This window comes from Chenopodium album, chromosome 24 (assembly GCF_948465745.1).
Source record: "Chenopodium album chromosome 24, dcCheAlbu1.1, whole genome shotgun sequence".
NCBI lineage: Eukaryota > Viridiplantae > Streptophyta > Magnoliopsida > Caryophyllales > Amaranthaceae > Chenopodium > Chenopodium album.
The window spans coordinates 12,792,131-12,809,173 of record NC_137857.1 but is presented as its reverse complement, the minus strand read 5'-3'; the positions used below and the strand labels follow the sequence as shown (position 1 = coordinate 12,809,173).

Below are 17,043 nucleotides of genomic sequence, written 5' to 3'. Positions count from 1 at the left end.
GAAATTGATCAGAAATCGATCAAGACTTGTGGCTGTCTTCGCTGCAAACTCAAGGTAAAAGGAGATACTTCATAGTAAAGTTACTTCGTCCTCTCCATTTTGAAGACACGCGCATATAGTTCCTTGGCTGTACAAATTTTGAAATATGCAAAACTGTATCCTCGATTCTTTATATTACAAAAAAAGAACAGACTATATGATAACTACGTTGTACTAGTCTTAAATTAATCCAGAGGATGATGGGTGATATCTTTCTTCCCAAGGCTAAGATATAGCTTAATACAAATTATTAGAGAAAGAGGACATAGATGAGACACATAACAACTGAATTTTCATGGCGTTTACAAATGTAAAATATAGGGCGTAGGGTGAGTTCACAGCATTCTAAACTGCAAATACATCATCAACTATAATCAATAAAGAATGTAATCATACAGCTATACAAAATCATCCATCTTTTAGAGGAATGACCCACAAGTATAAGAGGACCCTGGGGTATATCAATCGGCATATTATTCCAGCTACCAAAATCTGTAGTCAGCATAAGACATGAAACTCACCTACATGCTAACTGAATGCTTGTTATCTGAGCATCTTGAACATCCAAAAAAAATGTATATCATGTAAATTCACCTTTTCCCTGTTAACATATCTATTACTGTTCGGCTGCCTTTGTGGCCATATAGTCGTTCACCAATTCCATCTGCACATCTTGAGGAACTGCAGAATGTTCTTTGTATTCCATTGAGAATTCACCTTTTCCCTGTGTTGAAGATGAAAGGAATTAAATCACAACTACGTGTGTAACAGATGTGCAGTATACATGGTGAAAAAAGCTAACCTGTGTCATTGAGCGCAGGTCTGTGGAATATCCAAACATCTTGTTCAAGGGGATCTGTAAAGACAGAGAAGAAATGAATTTTCCTATAAATAACTTTTGCGCATTGAAAGTGATAACTATCATGTACACCAAAATACTATCATATTAAATAAATTCTTCCCCATCCCACGGTCAAGTTCCTTGTATTTCTAAGTTGCTCCTTTTTTTCAGTTATATATATATATATATATATATATATATATATATATATATATATATATATATATAGGGGAGGGATCCGGTGAGAATAGGTCCATATGTGAGAATTCATACTTATATGAGAACTGATTTAAATTTTAGAACATGTGAGTAAAATTTTAGAACATGTAAGTAAAAATTTAGAACATGCGAGTTAAAATTTAAAACATGTGACTCAAATTAATATTCTGAACATATGAGTAATAAATTAGAACATTTGTGTGAGTAATATGTTTAGAACATCTGATTTTAGGATTTGAACAAGTGATTAAAATTTTAAAATATTTGCTTTATGAAATTTTAAACATATGAGTAAAATTTAGAACATCTGACTTAAGATTATGAACATGTGAATAAAAATTTAGAACAAACTGATATAGAATTTAGAAAGTGTATACGCTTTAAAATCTGGAACATATAATTAAAAATCTTAGAACACACGTTTTAAAATTTAGAACATATAAGTTAAAATTTTGGAACAAGTTATTTAAAATTTATGACATCAAACTTAACTAAATTATGGTTTAGAACATGTGAGTACTAAATTAGAACATTTGATTTAATTTAGAACACCTAAGGAAAAGTTTAGAACATCAGATTTAAAATTTAGAACATACGAGTAAAAATTTAGAACATAAAGAGTGTTCTCACATATGAAAAATTCTCACATAAGAAAAATTCTCATATATATAGGGGAAGGCTCTTGTGAGAATTTTTCTTATGTGAGAATTTTTCATATGTGAGAACACTCTTTATGTTCTAAATTTTTACTCGTATGTTCTAAATTTTAAATCTGATGTTCTAAACTTTTCCTTAGGTGTTCTAAATTAAATCAAATGTTCTAATTTAGTACTCACATGTTCTAAACCATAATTTAGTTAAGTTTGATGTCATAAATTTTAAATAACTTGTTCCAAAATTTTAACTTATATGTTCTAAATTTTAAAACGTGTGTTCTAAGATTTTTAATTATATGTTCCAGATTTTAAAGCGTATACACTTTCTAAATTCTATATCAGTTTGTTCTAAATTTTTATTCACATGTTCATAATCTTAAGTCAGATGTTCTAAATTTTACTCATATGTTTAAAATTTCATAAAGCAAATATTTTAAAATTTTAATCACTTGTTCAAATCCTAAAATCAGATGTTCTAAACATATTACTCACACAAATGTTCTAATTTATTACTCATATGTTCAGAATATTAATTTGAGTCACATGTTTTAAATTTTAACTCGCATGTTCTAAATTTTTACTTACATGTTCTAAAATTTTACTCACATGTTCTAAAATTTAAATCAGTTCTCATATAAGTATGAATTCTCACATATGGACCTATTCTCACCGGATCCCTCCCCTATATATATATATATATATATATATATATATATATATAAAGTACAACTATTAAAATGAAGCAACATCTATATATATATATATATATATATATATATATATATATATATAGATGTTGCTTCATTTTAATAGTTGTACTTTTCAGTGAAGTATTTCCGTTCACTACTATACACCTAATTCACGCAAGTATTAAGTCACCCCCAAAAGCAACGACACTGAACTACTTGCTTTCTATACCACCCTGACTCTCATTAACTAATAACATACACGTGACCTACAAATATTCTTGTGACATGGACATGAACTATAATTACTATGAAACACTATCTATACACAGAAACGAAGTAGAGATGTGACTCGCAAAATAGATACAATCAGTTTTTGCACTGCAACTAAGAACATCATTCAAAGGTCTTACTGAGGTAGCCTGGTTTTGATGTGAAAAGAATTGTACTTACATGTGCAATAATGACAGAATCATCACCATCCTGGTCATTACCAATAATCAGACCTTTTCTCCTATAAAAACGCAAAAGGAATGCATTAGACTACAAACAGATAGGAAGTCTTCACATAATTAGGATAGCAGATCGACAAATACCACTTACTTGTTGATATCACCGGTGACAGAACCTTGAAACTCGGATGGTACTTTAACCTCCACCAACATTATTGGTTCTAGTACCACAGGCTTTGCTTTTGTATAGCACTGAAATAAGATGTAAACAACATAAAACATGAACACTAATAACACAAGGGGAAGGAGCACTTTTGGCAAAGCAAATTAGTTAATTAGAGTAGGCAAGCAGAAACTTCTCATCTGTTTGTTTGAGGGATAGGTAGTCCAGTGTTATTGAGGATATCAGAAAGGGGATACTGGGATAGCAAGCAGAAATTGTTTTTTTTTTCCTTTTTCTTGTGTGTGTGTAGTTCGGGACTGCCCGTGCACTCAAGAGACTGGGATTGTAAAGATCAAATTATAATCATCTATCAGTTTTCCCCATATTCTCTTCTTAAATTCTGATTTTCTGTTTTATTACATGTACACAAAACAGAAAGAAAACAACTGGAGTTCACTTGACATCATCTTGCTCATTATAACTACATTCAAAAAACAATACATGTAATATGGATGATATCCAACATTACCAACAAACTTCCAAACTACTAAACAATAACAACAAAAGCGACAACAAAATAGCAAACTATTTTACAGATGACACAATATATAATAAAAAATAAAAAGACCTCACTAATGCATTATTTGGAAATATTACTCTTTAATGCTTAATTTTTAGAAAATCTAAGATGCAAAATAAAAAAAAAATTAAAAAATTAAAAATAAAATATAAAAACAACAACAACCCAAAACTAAACAAATTGCAATTGAACGATTTCCCAAGAAAATGTATTAATCAAAATTGATTCCTATTTTGCGTCGTTTTAAAAACTTATTCCCTGAATAGTGTCCACGTAGGATCGGGTATTAGATTTTTTTTTTTTTTTTTTTTTTGGGTTCAGTGTAGAACTGCAATTGGTTATAGCGGTTTTACATTTACATGATGAATTCATATAAATTAAAAATTGGGCCCTACTAAAATAAAACATTTTCTCCGTGCCACATCTCCCCTGTCTCCCCATTTTCTCTCTCCTCAACTTTCACTCTTGTTTTTTCCTTTTAAAATCTCTTATTTCTTCTTAGATCTTCTCTCTTCTTTCTCTCTCTAAAATCCAGTTTTTAATTGTAATTTTGTTTTGATTTTCTGGGTAATTTCATACAAGTATGCATTCAGGGGAATATCTCAACATATATATTCAACCTCAAGCACTTCAATTCCCATGTAATTTTTTTACTTCCTGTTATAATTTGTTTGCAATTTTTTACAGGTGGTAGGTCTGTTAAAAATAACTTGCAGGCGATTACATGTAAAATAGTGAGATGATTTTAGTGGGACGATTACAAAACTTGCAGAAAGAACCGTCAATAGCAATATTGGTTCTTCAAATACAACCGCTACCAATGATTGCAGTGTAATTGTAAAACCGCTATCACCAACTATGGTTCTACTTATAAATAAATAAATAAATAAACCAAGTTAATACCCGATCCTACGTGGACACTATCAAGGGAATAAGTCTTTTAAACACGCAAAGTGAGAATTAATTTTGACTGAAACAATTTCTAGGGGAACCATTCAATTGCAATTGAAGCAGAATTTGAAAAAGGGACATGAAAAAACCTGTCTAAAGGCATATATTGAAGCCAACTTAAATGCAAGTTCACTAGAATCCACAGCGTGGGATGCACCATCAGTTAAACAAACACGAACATACTCCACCGGATGTCCAATAAGGGAACCCCTACACAAACAAACAAACAAAAAATTAAAAAAAAAATAAAAAAAATAAAAAATAAAAAAAAGAAAAAAAAGAAAAGAAGTTAATTTCTCAATAACCAACCAAACTTATTGCCAGGAAGCACTAAAACATACCCAAAATAAATATAATACATAAATATTAAGTAAATAAACTTAAAACATCCAATCCTTTCAAAAGAATGCGTTAAAGTAAATCTTCAAATGATAAAATAAACAAATGAGGACTCACGAGTTTGCTGCTTCTCTAAATCCTTTCTCAATTGCTGGTATGAAGTTTGAGGGAATAGCTTGTCCTACTATCAGGTTTTCAAATTCAAACTTGGTTGTCGATCCCATAGGAAGTGGTTCAACATAACTACAAAAAAACAACATAAATAGCAGCAAGCATTAGCTTGAAAAATGCAAAATACAATAAGCAGCTCCACGGATTCCTTAAGAGATATATGACAAGATACTTCCTCAACTACAAAACTCCAAAGTAAAGAGCATTTCTCGCTACCCAACTTTTTTAGGGTACCTTCATAGATCAGTGGAGAGCTTTCCACTACATCTATCTAGGGTGTATCGGAGCTGTGAGTGAAATTAGACCCTACATATTTACGTATTAGTTTCTTCGGAGACCTGTATTGAAAGTTTATGACACCCGCTGGCATGTGGAAGAAATGTATATACTAGGTTATTGCATCTGAAATTTAATTCAGATTTTGGCATAATTGCCTAGCTGATTTCTGTCTTTACTCTTATATATCATCTTTTCAAGGAGATGGCATTCTTTAATATTTTGGTTTGAGAGGGGGTGGCAGGAAAACTAATTTTCACAGGCACATTAAAATATCTTCTAAAGCTCCAATTCAAGGATCCTTGCACCAAAAAACTCAAACAATTTCTTCTTACCCACACACTCTTCCATATTGACCCTGACCTCCACTTTGCTTCTTATGCAAATAATCAAATTCAGCACGTTTAGTAATAGCTTCTCTGAAATTAACACGAGGCTTTCCTGTTTGTGCTTCAACCTGCATCGAAAAAAGGTTAAATTCTGATATAATACACACTTAATATTATACTGCGTGATTTTTTAAATATCATAAGCTTTATTGTCAATAGTACCTTGTATTCTCTTCGGATGCGCTCAACATAAATGGATAAATGTAGTTCTCCCATACCAGAAATAATCGTCTGCCCACTCTCAGGATCTAACCCCACACGGAAGGTTGGATCTTCCTTCTGGAAACGATTCAATGCTTTTGAAAACTGTCAATAACAGATGCATCAGTTAGATGAGGCAGTACCACTGCATCAAGATTTGCCAGTTCCAGTACTCACCTGCCCTCCAGAATCCTTAGAAACTGGTGAAACAGCCAATGACATCACTGGTTCAGGAACATTCATAGAAGTCATAGTGTACTTGACCGTTCCATCAGTGAATGTGTCACCTGGAAACATAATTATATCCAAACATTAATAAAGAGGTTTGACTGGTAAAAAGAGAAAATCAACAGGGGAAATGGACAAAATTTATTCAAAGTTCCAGACTTCTCTGTTTTTAATTTATCTTTTAGGACATGTCATAAGGAAATATAGAGTAGAGATCTCATGAGAAGATATATATACGAAGTATGTAATTTTTTTTTCATTAACATAATACGCCTAATAAAAATATAAAAAATTAAAATTTTAGAAAAAAAAATCGAGCTAAAATTAAAACAAACTTTTTAAAAATATATATAATCTGGTTCAAAATTATGCACATAACAATACAGCTGAAACAATTTGCACACTTAGTCCCACAAACTATATTACCCAAACTTAGATTTGGATGTCGTGCCTGAGTAGATCATAGAATCCGACACTCTACTCCAAAATAGTAGTTATAATCCATCTAAAAATAAAGCAATTATTTCTTTCTCGACTCTCTTTGAAAGCAGGTGATAAAGCCTAAGCTATTTTAAGCTTCTTCTCCGTCTTGACTCGTTTAAGATACAGTTATCATATAAAGTCATGAAAAAATTCTCCCGATACTTATTTTCATTTTAAAAATAACAATAAACAGTAATGTAGTTTAAGAATGTTGTCACCCTTCTCACTTTAAGATGTTACATTGGATCCCAACCCTAGTAGTCTATATATATATATATATATATATATATATATATATATATATATATATATATATATATATATATATAATTATACATAGAGTACTTTCCAAAAATTAAAAGCAATCATTTGTAAATAAATCTATAAGTTTGACTAATGATGTGCATTTTATCAGTAACCCCTAATTCATTCATACATGGACAAAGGAAGGGATAATCACTCAATAGCAATCTTAGAAAGTATATAGACCTGTAGCACAATCGACTCCAAATACAGCAACAATTTGTCCAGCATGTGCCTCTTGAATGTCCTACAACATGAGATATCCCAAGTGAAAGTATTAGAAAAAAACCAACAGTGTCAATCAATAATATTTCTTTATCTAAACAACTCTTACTAAGGTAGAATGGATGCATCAAAACTTGACTATGCATAGGTCAAAAAATATAGAGGATCTTATTGAGAAAGCACTGACCTCCATCTCATTAGAATGCATCCGTACAAGGCGAGGAACCTGATGTCAATACAGTAAAGGTGAAAAATAAGGCACAATTTAATAGAGTCAATAATATACATTTATACAATTAATATAACCACTACCACAGATTCAGCAAACAAATAATTTCAGATACTCCCTGTCCCCAAATAAATTCACTTTTCTCCTTTTCTGAATAAAACTATCATTTCACCTTTATCTATTTTCTTTATTCATTTCAATCAAACACAAAACCCACTTTTTTTTTTAAATTCACCTTTAATCAACCAAACTACACCATCTTGTTATTTATATTCATCTTTAATCAACCAAACCTCACTATCTTATTTATTTATTCACCTTCCTTAAAACGTGTGCAAAAGACAAATAGGACACTTCATTGGGAAAAGAGGGAGTAACAAGGATACTTCAAATACTCTGTCCATATAACGAAGAATTTTAGATTAATTGTGTCCACTAAATTCTAAGCAAATAAGAGAACTACCAATATATGTGCACGCCAAGGAAGTGTAATTCAACAATAAAAAGGTTGAACAACCAACCCTTAATCCTCAAAGGAGAAAAAATAAAATAAAATTAATGAAGGTAGTAAATAAATGTTAAAAAAAAAATTAAAAAAAAAAACATTAATGAAGGTAGTAAATAAATGTTTTTCCATAGCCTAATGAGCACATAAGGAGTGGAGAAAAATCAGAGAGTCCACATATTTTTAGAAAAGGAATATTATATTAAGCACAATATATATTCCCTCCAATCCAATTTATTAGACATGTTTCTTTAATCACGTATGCCAATGCATAAAATAACCAAATTAGTAAAAATTTATAAAAAAAAATAAAAATAAAAAATAAAAAATAAAAAATAAGTTAATTTAGAATATACACTTTGAGAGGAATCTGAAAAGATCCCATGACTATGTTTTTTCAAATCAAAAAGCTAGTTGAATTAGCGTTTGTGAATAGTGTCTGAAGTAAAAATGAGTCAGCTAATTTGGAAGGAGGAAGTAGGATTACAAACTCAGATAATGAGTTCCCTATGCACAATAGAGGGGGTACGAGGTGCAATCCTGTTTAATTCTGAGTTCTAGTTTGTAAAATTTCTTTTGGTAGATGGAATCGTGGAAGATTTATGCTACCAACTACATTACATTAAGATTTTTTTTTTCATTTTTAAAAGCCAGTCTCACCCCTTTCTGATGAACATCATACATTCATACTAATATGGGCGTTGGGAACCTTGACCCATGCCATCTGTAACGAAGTAACACCAAATGGCAACATCGGAGTACCTTAAGTCTCTTGCCAGTGTTGATATTATGTATGAAGTCCCCTTTCCTGATGACACCCTCATATATTCTGCACCAAAATCAAACACCAACAATATTTGAAAGTCGGGTTTTAAAAGATGGAATTTCTAATGTTTAACCTGTCTGGGTGAATATATGGATCAATAAACATGACCCATTGTTTGAAACTTGGGTACATCAAAAAACAAACTAGCATCAAAATTAATTATCTTTAAATAGATAAATAAATAAATAAATAAAGGCATTATTTGTACCTCAAAAATGTCAATTGACCAAATCGTCCTTCTTCCAATTTAAAAGCCAGTGCTACGAGAGGTCCTGTTGTAGACCCAGGTAACAAAACCTAAACAAAACAAAACAAAAAAATAAATAAATAAAATAAAAACACTTAGCTACCGTTTATGTGTAATCCAATCACCCGACAAACTAATTTTAACTGCTTATTTACTACTACCAGACAATTACCTTCTCTTCATTATTATTTTGATCCAAAGCATAGTTGTTGACTTCAGTAGGACAAGGCAAGTAATTGAGAACTCCATCAAGAAGTGGCTGAACACCCTGTTATTTAAGACATACAAGAATGTTTAGAAAATAAGAAGCAGAGCCATCGATAATTAATTATCAGCTTACTCGTCATATATTAGCATAATTGTATTTCCTATTTCCCTATTGGTATTTTTTATCTAAATTATCCTCCTAAGAGAGAGAGAGAGAGAGAGAGAGAGAGAGATTTAGGAAAAACGGCATCGATCCAAGTACCTTGTTCTTGAAAGCAGTGCCCATGAATACAGGGACAAATTTCCGGGCAACAGTAGCCCTACGTATCGCTTCCTACAAAAGAAATAAAAATCCATAATAAATTCATAAAAGAACAATGTACCATTTCATAGCATAACAAGAAAAGTTCTAAGATAGGATAGTTAACATGTAGATTGAATAACTTTCCATCCTGCTGAGAGCATAGAGTTCACAAGAAACTGAGAAAGACCAAGGCAAGAAAAAATAATAGAATATGCACTTAAAATTATTTCAAATTTTTATGCTGGCTAATCAGTTAATGATAGATGAACAGAAGAGGTAGGCCTGTTAATAGACTTTTGCCCATTAAATAAAAAGTAGCAAGCCAAGAGCAACATCCGTCACAACAAATTTCATCAACAAAACTTTTTCTGCAACTACAAGAAGGCTCATTAGTCTGCCGGATTCAAAATGAATGTTGCCTACATTCTTCAAACATGTCCAGCAGTGCTCGCAGCAAGAAGATAGGTCAGGGATAGAAACTAGAACCTTTTTCCAGCATTTCAGCATGCTTTGCACTTTACTCATCTATGTTTCTAAAGGAAACTAAAATCAGGAAGATAATGTTGTCTAACAATCAGTAGCTTCGATAATTCAGGAGCTACTGCAAACTCAACAATCTTTCAATGTAATGTTGGGAAACTAACAGATATTTCTAAAAAAGAAAAGGGGGGAAATCAAAGGCTGACAATGAGCACACTTTTAGTTACAAAGCAATAAATTAATCATTCTTGAAAGAATGTTGTCAAGTGCAACTTGAAGAAAGAAAAAGCTAGCTTATGCGCTCCACCTGAAGCCATAACAATCAGTCAGAGCTCAGTGTTGCAGATTATCATAAAAGTAAAAAGCTAGGATGTTCATCCCAATAAAACAACGACAACAACAACAACAAAGACTTAGTCCCCAAAAAAAAAAAAAAAAAAAAAAAAAAAAAAAAAAAAAAAGTGTTGCAGATTATCTAAAAGGAAGCATAAAAACGTAAACTTCAGCTCCCAAAACTATAAATGATACGAGTATACACTGCAAAAGCAGAACAAAAGCCACTCAAAACGTGTTTGTTAGTTTGAGAGGGACATGAAAGTATAATCTTTGATGCTCTTTAGGGTACACTCTATAATGCTCTAACCAGGAAGCAGTGATAAATGTTTAAGTCAGAAGTTCCAAAAATTTTTACTGACACTTGATTCATAACAAAGGTCTGACACAGATTTCAGAGGAATTTAAGTGCAGTAAGATTCATGTACTGTTTTGAAATGTTGTTGCAGCTTCCTAATCATATATTTCAAAAATCTGTTGTATCATTATAGCTTATATAAGTTATCACTAGGTATTCTTCCCTCAAAAGATACAGTGAAAAACAACAAAAATTTACACCTTTGACTTAGAAGCAAGAATGAACAAATGTTTTCCATCCATAGAAAGTCAGGAAGCAGTGCACCTCCCAGACGGCTCCTTTATGTTCCTTGTTAGATTTCTGTTGATTTCAGAACAGAAGACATTTGTCTAGGCCAATGAGGATCAGAATCCCCATACAGATAATGATCACAAACAAAGACAGCTGAATTTCTTACTGGCCTTATACTGCCAGAGCCTCAAAAACTAAAGCAATACCAAAAAAAAATACAGTTTATAATCATCAACACAGTAAACTGAGATTTGGCTATAATTTTTCTGCAGCTCCCAATTATAAATAATCTTTACAGCAATCTCGACACTTGATATATGTATACAGTAAATTAACTTTAGCTGGAGATCTACCTTTCGAAGAACTTCAAAATGCTCAATAAAATCATTCATACTTCAACTTCTTTAGAGTCTGTATTGAGGACATTAGAATTTAATATCACCAACTAACCTCAAGATCAGAAGATGATATGGGTTCATCAGCCAGAAACAACTCAGCCAATTCATCATCAACCTCAGAGACTGCCTCTATCAGCTCATGCCGCTTTTCTGCCACTAAACCTTCCATATCTGCAGGAATTTCAGCGGTGACAACTTTTCCCCTGCAATTTAAACATTAATTATATAAGAAGTCTACATATTGCAATGTAACAAGATGCAGAAGAAAAGTACAGCATACACACCCACTCGATCCTTCGAAATAATAAGCTTTTAAATGCACAAGATCCACAAGACCCTGAAAATCTTCTTCAAGGCCAATTGGTACTTGCAGAGCAGCACTATGATGCCGAAGCTTTGACCTAGCCTGTGAATGAGAAAAATTATTCAGCAGCTAGCTAGTCTTGCAAATACTCTGTCTAATATAAAAATATAAGACCAAATTACACATATTTTAACAAACTAAATTCTGCAGAGCATTCTATTATCAGTAATAGAGAAATTCAAAATACGCCATAGGATTATCAATCATAGACGTAAAGAAGGACTAAAGCCAAATATCTCGACCCCGTAATAGTTTATTCGAAGATAAAGTGAAAAGCTTCCCCACATCTTAGCAATAATGGCTCTATGCCTCTAATGATCTACTCACCAATACAGTGAAAGATATAGTGAAACATTCCCCAGTCTCACTATTAATAGCGCACAATTGGGGACCAAACCTTTAAGAGATATATTAAAATATCGGAGGGGTCAGTCTAATATGGAAGTGTAACAAGTATTTTGGGACAGATGAAAAAGGAAATTGAAACAAGTTTTCTGAAACAAACAGAGTATAATTTTAAGCCCAATCCAAAGCCCAAACTAATGACGACTAAACTCAAACACTAGCATAGTCATCACCAATTTTAGGAGAATATTCCAACAATTTGAATAAAAAAAATTAATAAATACGAAGAAAAAGAAGAAGAAAGCAAAGAATATGAATTTACCAACTGCACAAAGGGAAGAGAGAGAAAACACATGGTGACGAAAACAACCGACTTGCCTCTCACCATTGGAAAAAAAAAAAAAAAAAAAAAAAAAAAAAAAAAAAAAAACAATGTCTAGTTGCTTCTTAAGGTGGATTTCATCTTTATTTAATAAATAGATCCAGGGACTTTCTCTCAAACCCTACATCTAGAAATCTTCAATTTTTTCATGTTAATGTAACTTTAGTGCCCAAATTTCATTCCCTGTTCTTTAATTTCTGGTTTGTATAGGTAGTCATAATTGTATTAGAATGCAAACTATCCTAACTTATTCATTTTCCATACCCGGATCCGTGTTAAGGTACTTTGGCAAATATGCAGAGACTAACATAGCTCTTCACAAATGTCTTGTCTGCTTTCTAAATTTTAGCAAAAGTATCCTATTTGGTAGGCCAAAAAGGGCAATCAGTAATAACACATGTTTGGCAAAGGTATACGGCTATTACCTATACAACCAACTTAATTCACAGATGGCAAAGCCGCAAAGTAGGGCTCCTACAATCACACAGTGGAGTGGAGCACACAATGAGAGTGACCAGAATTATAGATGCCTAAAATTCTTATTCTACAAAACAATGGTTTTAATTGTCATTGTAATAGTAGCCAGTAATATGATGTATTTGGGTGACTCAAAATCTTGTCCTCTTTATATACGGAGTTCAAATCTGATAAGAATTCCAAAAACCTAATCCCTATGGACGATGGAATAGATTCAACATCCTGCAGCCTACAGCCTTCCATTACCCTCTTCAATCCATATTATCTGCTCACTTAACTAACATCACGTATTCAACATTTTATCACTTGTTATATAATGTATTGTCACTTGTCAATTCACAACACCAATAGTAGCTATTAGTATGCATATTAAAGTAATTACTAAAATATTCTTTGTGTTGCTTACCTAAAATTAAACAATACACTCATCGAATGTGAAAACTTGAGGCTATTGGGTAGTATGAACTCAAAAAAGCAATTGCAAATAAAAATATACCTACATTGTAATACAGTATTGCACCTCAAATTATAAGAGATATAGCATACCTGATTAAGAACCTTCCACGGATCAGCTCCCATTCGGTCCAACTTATTAATGAATGCAATTCTTGGAACTTCATACCTCCTCATTTGCCGATCAACAGTAATCGATTGGCTCTGAACACCACCAACACTGCAAAGGACGAGTATGGCACCATCAAGGACACGCAAGGCACGCTCTACTTCAATGGTAAAGTCAACATGACCCGGAGTATCGATGATATTGACCTGATATATAAGGTTTTGAAATACTAGAAATGAATACTGATCTTGAAAAAGTGTAATAAACACATTGCATAAGAGTCACATAACACAAACAATTTGCATTGGCACATGGAGTAAGAGATAAAGTAAACATAAAAGTCGTATAAACTGTCAGCTTAATAGCTTAAGATGAGTATCATCAAACTAATCAAAGGTGACAACTATCAGGATTTGATTTCAATAATGCAACTCATTCTTAAATTCTTACTGTGATAAGATATAATCATACTAAACACATTTCCAAGCAACTTGATCAAAGAAAGACGCAATTATTGTGTCATGAAACCACTCATTGGACCTTTGCTTTGAACTTTGAAGAATAGTTCAATTTTATCTAAGTAGTACAGGGTCAAGGGTTCACTACACTGTTACAAAAGTTCATAGCCTTAAATCTACTCAGCTTTTACAATGTTCAAGCAAAAGATACCTAAGTAAACAAGCATTCTAGGTCCCATTTACCATCCAATGGTGAAATAAGCTACACCCTACATTAAGATCTAATTACACAGTGGAGCCCTATGATGCCTTCTTACTTTCAATAATTTAGAAAATTGATGGAGATGTATTTCCTTTTTCATGCACCTCAACTTATCATAGAAGATGCTCATACCCTTAAGATAAATTTGCATTTAATAATGCTATTTATTTTTTTTTTTGAATAAAATGAGCAAATAATTTTGGCTCAATTGTAAGATGCATCATTTTCAACTGAATATGCTTTAAAAAATCATAAACAAATTATCCACCTACAGTTTAAAAAAAGTTGAACATTCAATTTAAAAAATGTTACACACCTATTCTTCTCATCCGTATCGTTCAAAGAAATTCTCGATCAACCTTAAATGAGAAGTTCAAAGTCACCAAATCACCACCAAAGTCACCAAATCACCACCAAAGTCACCTTTGCATATATAGATAAAGACAATATCACGTCTTTTCTAACAACCCCACCCCAAACTCCTTTGTAGTTTGTACCTCGTCATTCTTGGCAAGCCTTGATCGCCACTATAGTCATCATCCACACTTTGACCACCACCATCAACACCCCTTTAATTTCCATCATAACCCGACATACCCCACCCACTAGGACCATCTTCATAACCCTACACTACCAGTCCACCAATAATTCCTAAAGTACTTGCTCAGTTTCAAAAGCAAAGGACCATAAATTACAAGCTCTTCTTTTACTCCAACCATGCGGAACCCAAACTCGTTTTCCTTTATCAAAGTCCAACTAAAAAACCCACAAACCCAAAAAATCACACTAATAAAATGATTCTTAATGATGTTTTTAACACCTAGAAAAAAATGTATCAAACTTTAATCCACTATCCCAAACAAGTGTACATGATTTTTAAACACAACTTCTAAAGTTACTACACTTGCACATTTTTTTTTTCAACTAATAATAACTAGATTTAAGTTCTTACATTCAAAATCGAACCCACTTTCAAAAACAAATCAAACAAAGTTATACTCCGTAACTCAAAGTATCAAACCAACCTCATATCAAGTATCAACCATATTAACATCAGAGTATTGATTTCAACACATAACAGGAAACAAATGAACAAATTAAACAGAATTATAACTCAAACAAACCCACAAATCAACAAATAAAAATCATTGACTTGAAACATATAACAAGAAATAAAAACGAAAACATTCCAAATTGTGGTAATCATCCATACCTGATACCCCTTCCAAGTACAATAAGTAGCAGCAGATTGAATAGTAATCCCCTTTTCTCTCTCCAAATCCATGGAATCCATTTTCGCACCAACACCATCTCTTCCTCTAACTTCATGGATCTCATGAATTCTTCCAGTGTAATACAAAATTCTTTCCGTCAATGTGGTCTTTCCGGAATCGATATGCGCCGATATTCCGATGTTTCGGACTTTCGATAATGAGTCCTGCAATTGAGAGCCCTTCTCTTCTTTGACGCGGGCGGCGCTGCCGGCTGAGAATAAACGGAAATGGCGGTGGAGGAATGGAGATGACGGAGATTGGGTTTGATGGGGAGTTGATGAAGTGAAAAGGGTGTAGTAGAGGCGAGAAACTGAGGATCTTGCTGATCTCGCCATTGTTGGAGCTCCTGACTAGAAGCTAAACCCTGCAAGCTTTGAATGATTTTGATAAACCCTATTACTGAGGTACTCTCTTATTCATACAAATCATACAATACTTTGTAGTCGACTCCGTATTAACAAGTCCTTCTCGACTGGGGAATTTAAAATGTGGAAAGTTGGATTTAATATTGTAACTAGTGAGTAGCCCGGGCGTTGCCCCGGGATACTACTTTTGTAATTGTGCAAGTGCTAATTTTTAAGAGCATTTAATAGTGTGTATGTAGTAGGTATATTCAATATTTTTATGGTATAATATTATTTAGTGTGAAACATTAAAGCATAACCAACAATTTGCCTAGATGGTTAAACAATAACATTTCTTCAAAGAGGTCAAGGGTTCGAACCTAATGTGCTGACACTTGTTCTGTCGTGCTGACACCTGCTTTGCATATGATATTCCCTGCTTTGCTTAGAAGCTCAAAAAAGGGTCTTACTCTTTTATGTCGGTGGCAACGCAATGTAGCTAGATATTATGGGGTTTACTTTGTCAAATGTATAGAGGTTACCCGTTTAGTGTTATAGGGGTTACTCGGGTTAGTCGGTAGCGTCATATTGGTTAGTGCATGTCTTGCTCTTAGAGTTATATAATTTAATCTGTTGCAAATAGTTATTCGGTGAGGCCAGTTGCACAAAAACGTGTTGCACTTTTTTTTTTTTGATGATAAGAGAAGTGGAAATTGTTTAGAAGGTAGTGCCTAAAAAAATGCATATAATTGAAGGGTTTGGGATTTAGAGTACTATAGTGAATTGTTGATAAAGGAACTATATACTCGTGCTTATGCATGACATATATTATACTATCTACCAAAAAATACTCGTAGAACAAAGTGAAATGTTAGTACATATTGTTTTACAAAAAGTGAAATGTTGGGGATTTTGAGTGTTATAGTGAATTGTTGATAAAGAAACTGTATACTTGTGCTAATGCATGTCATATATTATACTACGTACAAAAATAAAAAATAAAAACATAATAAAAATAAAATTAAAAAAAAAACACAAAGTTAAATGTTAGTAGTACTTTCTTGAAAAAAAAAGGAAATATTAGATGGGTAGTTATTGTTTTTTTAAAAAAAAAAATGATTAAAAATAAATAAAAATAAAGTTGTTGGATAGGTAGTTATTTTTATTTATATAGAAAAAAAAAAAAAAAAAAAAAAAAAAAAAAAAAAACCTTAAATGCATGAGAGCTGAGCATTTGGGTTTTGGAGGATTTTGG

The 17,043-nt window shown here is 32.5% G+C and overlaps 1 protein-coding gene across 1 annotated transcript; it reads right to left on the bottom strand.

Annotated features, from left to right (window-relative positions):
- Positions 1-221: 221 nt before the first annotated feature.
- Positions 222-15,850, bottom strand: LOC145611139 (elongation factor G-1, mitochondrial-like). Its single transcript, XM_081666385.1, has 19 exons — positions 15,384-15,850; positions 13,435-13,656; positions 11,605-11,726; positions 11,373-11,523; positions 9,479-9,550; positions 9,182-9,277; positions 8,971-9,059; positions 8,699-8,765; positions 7,390-7,428; positions 7,164-7,224; positions 6,141-6,250; positions 5,925-6,068; positions 5,709-5,830; positions 5,044-5,169; positions 4,677-4,797; positions 3,045-3,145; positions 2,895-2,955; positions 842-895; positions 222-763 (listed from the first exon to the last, which is right to left on the bottom strand). The coding sequence occupies exons 1-19, from the start codon at positions 15,777-15,779 to the stop codon at positions 656-658; spliced, it is 2,262 nt and encodes a 753-aa protein (XP_081522511.1). The 5' UTR covers positions 15,780-15,850; the 3' UTR covers positions 222-655.
- Between the last annotated feature and the right edge of the window lie 1,193 nt (positions 15,851-17,043).